General features: G+C 35.9%; 1 protein-coding gene across 2 annotated transcripts in view; it reads right to left on the bottom strand.

Annotated features, from left to right (window-relative positions):
• The window catches only part of tmem163b (transmembrane protein 163b), a 35,676-nt gene that overhangs the window by 6,602 nt on the left and 13,875 nt on the right, over positions 1–15,199 (bottom strand). For both annotated transcript variants that reach the window (XM_084118053.1, XM_084118054.1), the window contains exons 5-7: positions 12,691–12,787; positions 4,009–4,120; positions 2,426–2,567 (exon numbers count right to left, since the gene is read on the bottom strand). In XM_084118053.1, coding sequence (XP_083974179.1) covers positions 2,426–2,567; positions 4,009–4,120; positions 12,691–12,787 — 351 coding nt within the window. The remainder of the gene's footprint in view (positions 1–2,425; positions 2,568–4,008; positions 4,121–12,690; positions 12,788–15,199) is intronic.

Genomic DNA, 15,199 nt, shown 5'->3' with positions numbered 1-15,199 from the left:
GAAATATCCCTTTAAATAATATTATACTTCAATGTTCATGTGGACAATTAGCATGTTTTAACAAAGAAAAAAAATTACGTTTCAACAAAGTTGGTTTATCAAAAAACATTTTCACATGAAATTTTTTTTTTAGTATCTACAAAAATTCCATTTAAATACCTCTTCAATTTATTAATCGGACATTTTAGTAAAATTGTTTCGACATAACTTCAAATTGTGCACGTTCAGAGCGATCCATACTTCATTTTCTATCATATGCTTGGCTTTTCTATTGTGAAATTTTATTAAAATTTCTATTTGAATGTAAAAATGAGAAATTGAAATTGTATGTTGAATTTAAAAATTAGAAAGTAAAAACCAGTCATTTCTGCAGCTGGTTTATAACGTTTAAATCCTGTTAATTTTAATATTTAGGCCTCAAGACAACAAATAAACAAATTTAAGATTTATGTATTTGAATAGCCTATAACATTTCCATCCATTTGGATTACTCAGTTTTGAACATAAACGCACTAATAAACTTAATGTGATACATATTTATCAGTCATACATTAATTAAATAGGTAAGATTTTTTCAACAAAAAATAAAAAATCGTGCCATAGTTTATTATACACTTTTCCTCTATTTGATTTTATTTAAATAGTCATATTTGAAAATGCATTTATTCAAATTGCTTAGAATCAGCATAAATCTGTTCTTTGTGAAAACTATTACATTTATTAAAAAGTGTAAACGGTTAAAATATGGCTAGACGTGGAACAAGCAATATATTGGATAAGTTCAAATGCATGAGATTGAAACAAATTGGCATTATTGATGATAAATATATGAACCGGGTTATTGTGCATTTAAAACACATTCAGTTTATCAGTACTATTACAGAAATCTTTCATTTATGTACGACTGACAAATATGTATCACATTAGGTTTGTGTTAAAACTAATACAATTGGTTAGAACATTTATATTATATATTTATAATTCAAATACATAAGTAAAGCGTAAACAGAAATGACAAGGCTAAACTCAGCAGGTACAGCGTTCGACTTCATAACCTCTCAAGGACGAGCCTGTCACTTTAAACGAAATGACCTTTGCTTACTGGAACACTGTGTGCTTTTGGGCAGGTGGAACTTTACAGCTTATAGATTTACATTTGCACTTAAAGTTCTGTCAACAAGTCATTCGCCGTTCGATTTTCAGTGGGAAATGTTCCAGGTGATGTTACAGTTGAGCTTTGCAAACAATTCCCTGAATGTTTGGTGCATGTGCGTGTTACGTCTTCATTTCCATTACAATGAATCAAACGCTAATTACGCTCTCTAGGCTAGTGATATTATAATAATTGCTTGAAATTGTGTTAGAGAGCATCGTGTGCTATTTAACCAACAAAATGCTACATAATTAGTGTCCCTTTCAGAGGCTTTAGTTAAACCCTTCGGCATATTTACAGTTGCACCAAAGACTAACAGAGTCACGCACGAATCCTTCAAGTGAGCGAGAACATTATTAAATTACTGTTTAAGAGACAGCTTTGTGCTATAGAGAACAAACATATATATTGTATATATATATATATGAGTAATTTTGCTGTTGTTTTTTTTTTTTTTTATGTTTTTTAGCTAAAGGGCAATTCCACGCAAAACTGTCACATCCATAACGCCAACACAATGCCATGGTATTTAGTTGGCGTTATGGATGTGACAGTTTTGCGTGGAATTGCCCTAAACTTAACTTACTAAAACTAAAAATGTATACATTTTTTAGTTGTTGTTTATTTACTTTAGTTATTTTAGTACTTCAACTAAACGGAAATGTGAAATGTTGGCTTGGCATCCAGCTGAAATAAAACAAGTTTAAGTATTTTATATTTTATTTCAGTTAATGTTTATTTTATTTAAAGTAATATTTGTTTTTTTGTAGTTTGTGTATGACTATGGGTACGTTTACATGACAACGATGTACTAAAAACCCCCCACTTTAAATTCTTTTACTTTTTCGATTTTTGCGAATTTTTTGAATGAAAGATCAAAAGGCTAAACAATGCAGATTTATTTTTACATCTTTGATCATATTTACCAATAATTCTGACCACAACTGTATAGACTGCGAATTTGCGTTTTTGTAGTTTACATGGAGACGATGTCGGTTTCATTTTCAAAAACTAAATATACAAATACAAAAAATACAAGTTTGCATTTCCAGGCCCCCACAACACCTTTGTTGTGTTACTTTTCAGTAAACTAGTTACAAGAACAAATCTCTTGGGAGTAACACAATATTGTTGTTGTTTTTTTTTTTTGTCTTTTATGGTTGAAACTTTAAATGTTAAAGTAACATTTCCATTTTTTTACACATAAAAACTACTCAAAATGTACTTAGTACCCCTTAAAGTTTCATATTTGAGTTGGATTGGGACTCTTACTTGACTCCGTAGGCGAGAATGATCAGTCCGATCAGAACCCCCATGGTCCCGTCCAGGAACCAGACACTGGGTTCGTGTTTGAACACCTCGGCGCTGATTAGGATGGAGAATCCCATGACGCCTCCGACTAGGGAGTTAAAACCTGGAAATGAATAATTACGTCAATGTAAAAATATCAGAAAGAGCAGCGTGAACATTCTGCTAAATCTATTCTTTTGTGTTCCGAAGAAAAAGAAAGTCATACGGGTTTGGAACGGCATGAGGATGAATAAATTGACACAATTTTCTTCTTTTTTTAGCAAAACTTGCTATTAAACAAAATGATTCTTCATCTTTACAGATTCTAAATCTTCTTAACATTCTGTAATAAGATGATCAGTCATGTGATAACTAGCTGGTGTAGCAGCAGTCCTGATGTTTGGACAGCTGGTGAGTTTCACATGTGTTTATCTTGTGTACGATTCACTGGTTCCACGATGGGTGTGTGTTTGTGCTACTGAGAAGGTTGATGCACATAGAGTGTTTGACATTAGCAATTACTGTCACTCTCTGTGTGTGTGGCATATTAAAGAATATGAGAGTAATAAGAGTCATAATAATTAACTACATGCACTATAGGGTTAGGAATAGGGGTTGGTTTAGGGTTAGTTGCGTGTTGTTATGCATATTACTACAGTAACTACCTGTAACGTGTAACAAGGACACTGTAAAATAAAGTGTTACCAAATATTGTACACTATTTAAAGTTAAAAGATAAATACTTTTTCGAAGTTGTACATATATATTTGTATACATACAAATACATTTCCATTTTCTACTTCAAAATTTCACATTTAATTCAATGAGTTTAAATTTGTGAAAATAACTAGCAATTTCTCAGGGAAATTAGTTTCAAAACTAAATCCTACACCAGTTTTGTCTGTTAGAAAAGTAATAGCACACCTCTTCTCAACAAGCCCTGTGATTTAATTTTAACAGTGTGTGTGTAAGTAAGTATATGGAGAGTCCCCACAAAGATAGCGAACCAGAAGTGTGTGTGTGTGTCCATCTGTGCGTATCTGTCTATATATATGTCTGTCTCTGCACTCCCATCTGCTTATCTGTCTATCTACTCATCTGTCGCATTTTCTTTTTCAGTGTTTTTTTTTTTTTTTTCAAACAAAACAAAAATGCCATAAAACCTCCATAAAAGATACCCATGCGATGTGTGAGTTGTATTTGTAATAATGTTGTCTGAAGTCATATAAACATATTTGTTGTCATTTTGGAGCTCGACTATCTTTCCACCTTTCAATATATGAAAAAAATAAAATAAAAAATGTCCGTAATGTGATGTGTTAAGTGTAAACGTAATGTATTTAATGTCAAATTCAGTGGGAATGAAATCTTTCTGGGAGTTGATCAAATTCTTTTTTTAAGCCAATATATAGTCACATGTAAAATCCTGCTCCTTCCAGCCTGTCAGAAGTTAAAAAGGGAGGAGCTGAGGTGAAATAAGACCAGACACGTTGCCAAGGCACTGTGAATAATAAATCCGGCTGGCCATCACCACGGTAACCTGGTGGGTTTCTGGGGAAACGTACCATCAGTGATGAGGGCCCTGCTGGTGAGGACTTTCCCCAGCATGAACTTACAGATGGACAGAATGGTGCACACCACTCCGCTGATAACCGATACGCTGTACAGGAAGTCATCCTGGGGGAAGAGAAAGAGAGAGACATTATCATACTGAGCGAGACGCGACGTTCAAGGGTCAAGTGCAGTGTTTTATACAACAGCAATTTATATGGCAGACTCTAGAGGAAATCAAGGGAGGAGGGGAAAAAGAGCTGCGATAAGAATGGAATATCAGTGTACTGCTGACTAGAAACTGAAATATATACGGCGTATTATTTGGTAATGGGTAACAGGAAACATTTCAAATTGTAGTATGCTACATTATTGTCACATAATCGCATTATAGTGCATGGTCATGTTATTTTCTGAATAGCATACTACCATACTAATCTTACTACTTCTGCAGTGTATAGTATGCAGTGCACTCACTGAACTTAACATACTGGTAGCCAAATGTTCTGATAATAATGTAGCGTATTACTGAAGTGTTTCTTACTACATAAATACAGTATATACGGTCTAGTATGCAGTATGTACTACGTAGTGTTTTACCGTAATTTTAAATGTTTCTTACTACATACAGTATATACTGTCTAGTATGCGGTATGTACTACGTAGTATTCTACCGTAATTTTAAGTGTTTCTTACAACATACAGTATATACTGTCTAGTATGCAGTATGTACTACGTAGTATTTTACCGTAATTTGAAATGTTTCTTACTACATAAATACAGTGTATACTGTCTAGTATGCAGTATGTACTACGTAGTATTCTACCGTAATTTGAAGTGTTTCTTACTACATACAGTATATACTGTCTAGTATGCAGTATGTACTACGTAGTATTCTACCGTAATTTGAAGTGTTTCTTACTACATAAAAACAGTATATACTGTCTAGTATGCAGTATGTACTACGTAGTATTCTACCAGAATGGAATTGTTTTTAAAGTGTAAAACAGTATGCAACAGTAAACATTTAAAAATGTAGCAGTAAGTAGTATGCTAGTATTCTGAACATAGCAAAAGCTGTGGGCTATGTTCAGAATATTACTATATACTGTTTGTTTCTTATTTAAAAACTATAAAGTATGCAACAATAAACAATTGTAGCATACTATATTGTGACATTATTCCTCGCATAAAAAATTGCATACTGTACATTTGCTGCAGTAAACGTACAGTAATGAGGTTTAACAATAATATTGTGTACTATAAAATATGGTTACAGTATATACTGCGCAGTAAGTAGTATGCTAGTATTCTGAACAGCAAAAGTTGTAGGCTATGTTTAAAAGAGTACTGTTTGTTTCTTATTTTAAAAACAGTATGCAGTACGCAATAGTAAACATTTCAAACTGTAGCATACTAAGTTGTGACATTTTTCCTCGCATAAAATTGCAACAAAAATTACACAAGTAATAAACATGCACAGTAATGGGATTTTTTTGACAATTAAGTTCGCTGAAGATTATTGCTGCATAATACATACTCTATCAGTATGCGGTATACTGCGCAATATGCAGTAAGTAGTACACTATTATTCCAAACACAGTTAGGGTTATGCTTAGAATGGAAAACTTGAATACTGTTTACTGTATAAAACAACAGAATGCAGTATACTCCGGTAAACATTTCAAACTGTAGCATACTAAATTGTTGCCACATTTTCATGCACGCAAAAATGTATATACTACAATACTGTTTTCCATTAAAAAACAGTATGCAACAGTAAACATTTCAAACAGTAGCATACTCAATTTTTGTCATGACCTCATTAAGTGCACACTTGCTGAATTAAACATGCATGGTAATCCAGTCTTTTGGTGATAATCGCATAATACTGTCTGATGTCTATTGCTGCACATTTCAGTACATATTACATACTTCACAGTGCGCAGTAAATGGTGTGCTAAGTCCAAATCTGAGTATTCAATACATGCAAGTAATTATAGTATGCATACACTGCAAAACTAGTATGAGAAGCACCTATGAATATGTTAGAAAGCAATATGAATGGCAATAAGGAGCACAGAGTCAATAAAAGGATGCAATAGAGTTGCCTTCTCAGCCTAAGAAGAATCATTAAATTTGCACTGCTGGCCTTGCAGACGTGGAAAAATGCAACGATGCAAGGTTCCCACCATCAAACATAACGTCAAACACACACACACACAAACGGTCAGTCAATGCATCACATAAAACGGTATGATGGATCTTCTGGCGAGAGAACCTCATCAATATTGATGTCAGGAGGGTGAAGAAAGCAGAAAACAATGAGGTTTGTGTCTCGCGGACAGTGTCAAACAACTCTAACTCTCCCTGACGGGGTTAAAAACGACCTTGTGCCCTCGCATTCATCACAGACCTTGTCTGCCTGCCCACAAACATCCCACAATGTCTCATCTCTGAAAATCTCTGATCATCCATCTCAGCGAGAAATCAGGGATTTGGTAGCAGTCGAACTCTCACTTTTTTTTTTTTTTTTATGGTTGTGTGCCTCTAATGATTGCAGTTTTAACTACACGACCATATAAAACTTGTAAACATCATTATTTAGGGCTATATTTTTGTGTCGTTTTCGTCACTTTCGCAGATGTAGCTGCATAGAGAATGTGAGCAGTCCATTTATGCGAGATGTTTAATTTATTTTGTCTACAGGCAGAGATTTTCAAGTTTCAAGTTTAATTTATTTATAAAGCACATTTAAAGTGCTGTGCAAAATTGCCTAGGTCCAACACCAACACCAAAATTAAAATAAACATTCACGATATGTTAAAGGGATACTCCACTTTTTTTGGAAATAGGCTCATTTTACAACTCCCCCAGAGTTAAACAGTTGAGTTTTACCGTTTTCGAATCCATTCAGCCAATCTCTGGGTCTGGCGGTAGCACTTTTAGCATAGCTTAGCATAGATCATTGAATCGGACAGGACCATTAGCATCTCTCTCAAAAAAATGACCAAAAAGTTTCGATATTTTTCCTATTTAAAACTTGACTCTTCTGTAGTTACATCGTGTACTCTTTGGTCATTTTTTTGAGAGAGATGCTAATGGTCTTGTCCGATTCAATGATCTATGCTAAGCTATGCTAAAAGTGCTACCGCCAGACCCAGAGATTGGCTGAATGGATTCGAAAACGGTAAAACTCAACTGTTTAACTCTGGGGGAGTTGTAAAATGAGCCTATTTCCCCCAAAAAAGTGGAGTATCCCTTTAAAAGCACAAGATTACAAATGGGTTTTCCAAATTTTGACAATTTTGAGATTTTAAGCCATTTGGCCTTCCATAACGTGTCTTCTTTTAAACTATTGGAAAGAAAACATCCAAAATATTCATTTAAGTGTTTGAAATCTACAGATGCAAAAAGATAAAGTGTAATAAAGCAATTAAAATACAAATCTTTAAAGGCCGTTTTCTCAAAATGAGTTATCTCCCTTTCACTTGAATCGACCAAACTTTACAGTTTTATTCCTCTCTATATTCTGAAGGTTTTTAATGAGGGGTTCGGTCATATATCATTTGCCTAATTTTACACATTTTATTCCTAAAAACATGGTGAAAATGTGTTTTATTTCTGGCAGTTGACAATATTTCTGATTTATGGAGTTATAAAAAGAGATATTCAAAATCCCCTCAGTAAAAACCTTCAACTCTAATATGTCAACAAAATGAAAACAAGAATTTTGAACCTGATAATGTGGTAGTGATTCATTAACTTGGGAAGTAAGTGTATCTAGTTAAATTCATCCGTAGTGTCTAGCCTTATTTTAGCAGGTTCACGACAGGAAGTGCAAATGGCTCAGATGTCTATTACAGGAATTCAGTGGAAAATTGTTGTATTGATTTTATAGCACCTGGAAAACAAGTCAATCTTGCTCAGAAACACGCATGGGATTGCAAAAGGGGGCAGTCCATCTCAAACACCTTGTTCAGAAGAGCTTATTAACATTTCATTGAGAGAGCTTGAGAGAGAGAGAAAGAGAGAGAGAGAGAGAGTACGTGAGAAAAAAGAAGGGGAAGTGTTTCTGACATCAGCAGCAGATGAAGGGAGGGAGAAATATTGGATCTATTTTTAGGCGGCGCTTGTATGCGCCAAAACCAAGCTTTACACGCTGAGACAGGAACAGGAATCCTCCAGAGAGAAGCCAGAGTCCTGATTAAAACATCAGCACAGCAGCGTCTCTCTCTCTTTCTCTATGTCTCTCTCTCTCTCTCTCTCTCTCTCTCTCTCTCTCTCTCTCTCTCTCTCTCTCTCTCTCTCTGTCTCCTCCTATTCCTCTGGCTATCGTCTTCTCTTTTACACCCTAATTGTGTTTGCTACACTCTTAAAACAAAAGGTTCCAAAAGTGGTTACAATCTCATGCCTTTTGAGAAAATGACATTACAGAACCTTTTTAGTTCTCATATGTCATAATAGTTCCCTTTTAAGCTCCCATGATGTCATAATAGAACCTTTTTTATTTCCCATTATGTCATAATATATACCTTTTTAGTTCCAATTGTCATTATATAAGCATTTTTAGTTCTTTCAGAAAACCTTTTTAGTTGTTTACTCCTCATTATATCATGATAGAACCTATTTTAGTTCTCATTATATCATGATGGAACCTTTTTTATTTCTCATTATGTTATCATAGACCTTTTTTCATTCTCATTATGTGATAATAAAACCTTTAGTTGTCATTATGCCATCATAAAAAAACTTTTAATTTTCGTTATGTCATAGAACCTTTTTTAGTTCTTATTTTTAGTCCTTTTTAAAACTTGTTCTAACAATAGAACCTTTTTAAGTTCCTTTGGTTTTGATGCCAAGAGTGTTTAATTTTTTTTAAAACTAGTAGCAAGACTCATTACCAAAGTTCATAAAGTGCTATGATGGTTCTTGATAAAAAAAAGTTATTTCCTATTTACTTAAATGTTCATGAATGTTCCAAAAGGTGGATGTGCAGCGATGTCATAGAAGAACCATTTTTAGTTACCCAAAGAACTATTTAGTAAACAGTGCTTAAAATAACAATTTTTATCTATTTTAATAATCTTAAGTACCTTTTTACACTATAAAGTACCTTTTGTGCAATGGAAAGGTTCCATGGATATTAAAGGTTCTTCATGGAAACATAAATGGCAATAAAGAAACTTTATTTTTAAGAGTGAAGAAGTGGAATCTTTACACCACAGATGCAGTACCAGACCGAAGCTTTAGGTGTCTCATTTCATCACAGGAAGACGAATGGAGAGATGGATTGAGAAAGAGAGCGAGTGATAGTGGAGGGGTAACTGGTTTATGGAAAACTATTTCCCCTCTTGATGTTGCCTGGCAACAGCGATATCAGACTATTCTAATCTCGTATGTGACTTCACACCTCGTCTCCACCATGTTCATTCAGCTTTACACTTGTGCTGTTTAGCAGGCGCCGTTAGGGAAAACTCACACAACCAGCGACATAAAAAGATGAAGTGTTGGGTTTTTGCGTGTGGAGTCCTTCATCTGAGAGACTCTCTTGAATGGAGTTTACATTCAGTGAAAAGCCAGCGGGGAAATAAGATGCGAGAGTATGAATGCTTAGAGCGAATATATGGAAATATCAACTAAGCGCTTAGAAAATAGAATAACAGTTAGTCACAACAATCATCCAACCAACCAATTGGTGAATGAATGAACAAACAAACTAATGAATCAAGCAATGGGACTATCAATGAACAAATCCAATTAATGTTTCGATGAGAGAATGAACAAACAAACAAACAAATGAATCAACCACTGAAACAATCAATCAATCCAATGAATAAATCAGTGAGTGGATGAAAAAAACAAATGAATCAACCACTGGAAAAATCAATCAACCAATCCAATGAATGAATCAGTGAGTGAATGAATGAACAAATGAATCAACCAGTGGAACCATCAATCAACAAATCCAATGAATAAATCAGTGAGTGAATGAATGAACAAACAAACAAACAAATGAATCAACCACTGAAACAATCAATCAATCAATGCAATGAATAAATCAATGAGTCAGGGAAAGAACTAATTAAAGAAACAACCACTGAAACAATCAATCAACCAATCCAATGAATGAATCAGTGAGTGAATGAATGAACAAACAAACAAATGAATCAACCACTGAAACAATCAATCAACCAATCCAATGAATGAATCAGTGAGTGAATGAATGAACAAATGAATCACCCACTGAAACAATCAATGAACCAATCCAATGAATGAATTAGTGAGTGAGTGAATGAATGAACAAATTAATAAACCACTGGAACAATCAATCAACCAATCCAATGAATGAATCAGTGAGTGAATGAATAAACAAATGAATCAACCAGTGGAACCATTGCTGAGTCCCAATTCGCATACTATCCGTCCTAAATAGTATGCGAAACTAGAATTAGTACGTCCCAAATCGTAGCATGTTGAAATGAGTATTCCCAAGATACCCGGATGGTCTACTATTTCCGGTTAGAATTCGAAGTGCAGATCAATGCACACTCTAACGGCTAATATTGCCCACAACCCATTGCGTGCGGGAGGGAGGAGCTTTGTGGTGATGGTGGTGATGATGTAAACATGACAGGACGCAGCAGCGGAGATGCGCCCTCAGTTTTTAAGTGTAAGAATTCAAATGTTTAACCCTAATTAAAGCTATATTTAACCACACTGACTTATTTGTTGTAATACTGTGGCTGTACAAATGTTAACTTTATCAGTCCAACTAAAAGACACATGGTTACTACACTTTTACTATAGTAAAAGCATGGTTCATTTTCATCGGGGTATTTTTGAGTATTATACATAATGATGAAATTAAGTTTAAAATATGTTAAACAATAGTTATACTATAAACTTTAAATATTTTAACTCAGAAAATAAGTAGCTTTTGTTACACACATTGCACACGATTGCACATGAACGTCAGAACCAGCCGCCTCACAAACGACCTGCGTTTGGTTAATCTACGACGACGCCCTGCTTCACTCCTCAATTTGGTAGAACACATTGTAAATGTATTGTGGAAAAAACGATGAGGAAAAAAAGATAAAAAGATGGGAATAGTAAATAAAATTATATTGGATATGAATGAATGAAATGTAAAATGTTTTGTTAACAGTCGCGGCGTGCGTAACTAGGCAACCACGTTCAAGTTCACGTTGCATGACGTCATCGAAGTATGTCCCAGAACGTGCATACTCTTTTGCTACACACTCAAAAGTATGTACTTTTTCCTCACAAAAAAAGTACATACTTTTAGGTCGTAGTATAAGTAGGCGAATTGGGACTCATCAATCAACAAATCCAATGAATAAATCAGTGAGTGAATGAATGAACAAACAAACAAATGAATCAACCACTGAAACAATCAATCAATCAATCAATCAATCAATGCAATGAATAAATCAATGAGTCAGGGAAAGAACTAATTAAAGAAACAATCAATCAACCAATCCAATGAATGAATCAGTGATTGAATGAATAAACAATTAAATCAACCACTAGAAAAATAAATCAACCAATCCAATGAATGAATCAGTGATGAATGAATGAATGAACAAATGAATCAACCACTGAAACAATCAATCAATCAATCAATCAATCAATGCAATGAATAAATCAATGAGTCAGGGAAAGAACTAATTAAAGAAACAATCAATCAACCAATCCAATGAATGAATCAGTGATTGAATGAATAAACAATTAAATCAACCACTAGAAAAATAAATCAACCAATCCAATGAATGAATCAGTGATGAATGAATGAATGAACAAATGAATCAACCAGTGGAACCATCAATCAACAAATCCATTGAATAAATCAGTGAGTGAATGAATGAACAAACAAACAATTAAATCAACCAGTGGAACCATGGCTATGTCCGAAATCGCCCCCCATAGCCTTAAATATAGCCACTATTTGAGGAGACAGCCATTTGTAGTGGTGTCCGAAACCATAGTGGACTTTATTGTGTGCACTAATTTTATCCCACAATGCACTGCAATGATGAGTGTACAACCGATGTACACTCAACGGCTAGAGATTACCCATAATGCACTGTGAGAGTTGCGCGTCGAATGAATTCCCACATGAATACCCGAATCTGCATCATCCATCCGTCCATTTTCCAAACCGCTGGTCCAATGTGGCAACAGCGTAATATCATACAGGTATACATTCCTTTTTAATTGGTTATTAAATTGTTTAATTAAGGTTTATACATAGTTTCCATGACAGAGTTCAAGATCAATCTTTTCATCTTACTACAGGAGCTGCAACTTCCATTTGCTAAGTTCCAAATGATTATTAAACAGCAAGCACAAAAGCGGCAGCCCTTCCGGCGCACTCAGTGTCCGAATTCACTTACTCGTTTCATTCACTCCTTCAAGTGAACTATATTAGTGGAGTAATGTTGGGAATAGTGACTGAGGGTGTGGGGGCGATTACGATCAAGAAATCCAGTGAGTGAATGAACAAACAAACAAACAAATAAATGAATCAACCATTGGAACAGTCAGTCAACCAATCTAATTAATCAATCAGTCAGCGAATGATCAAACGAACAAACAAACGAATGAATCAACTAATTCCATAAATACATCGAGTCAGTGAATGAACAAATGTGTGTTTGTTGTTTTCTTACCACTTCCGGTTGCAATTTTGTGGCGAGATCATGGATCGCTTTCCCCAGGATAGTGATGGCCGACAAGATGAACACGACCCCAAGGATAACGCATGCTCTGGAAAACACACACACACACACACACACACACACACACACACACACACACACACACACACACACACACACACACACACACAGAGGCACTTTGAGTAACCCACAGCATCAATTCAACAGATGCTTTATTGAGTTCACGGTCTAATTCCCCTCCTGAGTCTAAGTCAGTTAATAAAACACGACTCTGAAGCTTCTGCTCGCTTTAGTGCCTCGTTCTCATTAGTCCTGTCAAGCCCGCTGTTTATAAATGAAGGCGACGAGGGCTGTCGTTCTCTAATCAAGCCTGGTTAATAGGCGAGATCTGTTCCACTATTTACTCAGCCGCAGGGGTAGCTGGGTTAAATCTGGTGAAGTTTTGGTGCCGTTCTGCTCTGTTTCTCACACGCGGATCGTAAAAGGCTTTACGAGCTCAGTCTGTTTAATCTGCTTTTTGGTTAGTGATAAATTAATCAAAACAAACAAACAAACACACACAGCTACAGTCTCCGGAGATCAAATTAAAATTAAATGAAGACATGCAGATTAATATAATCTAGTTTATCTAGCAATCAGGCCAAGGAGGAACCCCACCGATGCTGTAGAGATGCTTGTATGCTAGGTGGATCATGTTTGTTTTGACAGGCGACTGAATGTATTAAGTGTGTTCTAAATATTTGTATCAATACATGCATACATTAAAATACATATTCAATAAAATTGCAATCTAAAAAGCTGCGAACTTGCATTTTATTAGAAACTTAACGAAAGCGTTTTCTTTTAGGCATAAAATGGCAATCGCGCTCGGATCTGCACCAAAACAATCGCTCCGAGATCGCCTGAACGAGGTGGCCTCGGCCCGATTGCAAACTAACTCTGGGGCGGTCTGATTCTGAGTGAGCACATTAGTTATCACAGTTAAAAACCAAAAGAGCACCTCTTCATCTTAAAATGTTGTGTAATTGCAGTTTTTCGTGTGAGAATGAAGCCTTGATTCCTGTTCTAGCTACGTTATAACATTTGTAGTGTTTGTGTGTGTCTTGACACTGTTAACCTCTAGACAGCACTGGGAGATCCAGAGAGAGCTAGCGATGTATAGGTGTGAAAACGCCCTTAGTAACTGCAACTCCATAGCAACCGCCTAGCAACACTTTAGCAACCACTCAGAACACCATAGTAACCACATAGAGTAACCACATTAGTAACCACACTTAGAACACTTTATTAATCCCAAAGCAACTCCCTAGCAACCACTCTAGCATTGAACTTGCATGCACACAGAACACATTAATTCTACCTAGAAACACCCTAGCAATCACTCAGAACACATAAGAAACACACTAACAACCACTTAGAAACACTAGCAACAGCTCAAAACACTTAGTAACTCCATGCCAACTCCCTAGCAACCACTTAGTTGCTAGTGGTTCAATTCACCTTCAACCACCTTAAATTCACTCAAAACACCTTAGCAACCACTTTAGCATTGACCTTGCATCCATACAGAACACATTAACATCTGCCCTTACAACCAATCAGAACACCTTAGTGACCACATAGCAACTCCCAAAGCACCACCCAAAACACCCTAGCAATCACTTAGCAATGCCCTAACCATGCATAAAACAATAACATTCACCTAGCAACACTCTATCAACCACTCAGAACACTTTAGTCATCCTATAGTAACTCACTAACAACCACTCTAGCATTGGTCTTGCATCCACACAGAAAACACTAACATCTACCTAGCAATGCCCTAGATACCAATCAGAACACCTTTGTGTCCACATAGCAACTCCCAAAGAACCACCAAAACACCCTAGCAATCACTTGGCAACGCCCTAGAAACAATGCATAACATAATAACATTCACCTAGCAACACTCTAGCAACCACTCAGAACACTTTAGCCACCCCATAGCAACTCCCTAACAACCACTCTAGCATTGGTCTTGCATCCACACAGAACACACTAACATCTACCTAGCGACGCCCTAGATACCAATCAGAACACCTTAGTATCCACATAGCAACTCCCAAAGAACCACCAAAAACACCCTAGCAATCACTTAGCAATGCCATAGAAACCATGCAGAAAACAACAATATCCACCTAGCAACACTCTAGCAACCACTCAGAACACTTTAGTCACGCCATAGCAACTGCCTAACAACCACCTAGCAACAACTCAGAACACCTTAGCAACTGCATAGCATCGCCTTGGCACTGTTTTTTTACACCAGTAAGCACCATTAATATGTTCTTTAAAATGCAGAGATCTATTTGTAAGTCACTATTCTCAAACAGTAAGAGCATGTAGTGTTTTACAGTGTAAGACTCTACTAGTCTAGTAGATATGTCATCTCGCTAATGCAGCCTGCGGTATGATGTAATCTGTCTCCACAGCGATCCGCATCCCAGCAGATTCCCCTAGG

The sequence above is a fragment of the Abramis brama genome (genome assembly GCF_963993115.1).
Source record: "Abramis brama genome assembly, chromosome: 6".
Lineage (NCBI taxonomy): Eukaryota > Metazoa > Chordata > Actinopteri > Cypriniformes > Leuciscidae > Abramis > Abramis brama.
This window is presented reverse-complemented; position numbering and strand designations above follow the sequence as displayed.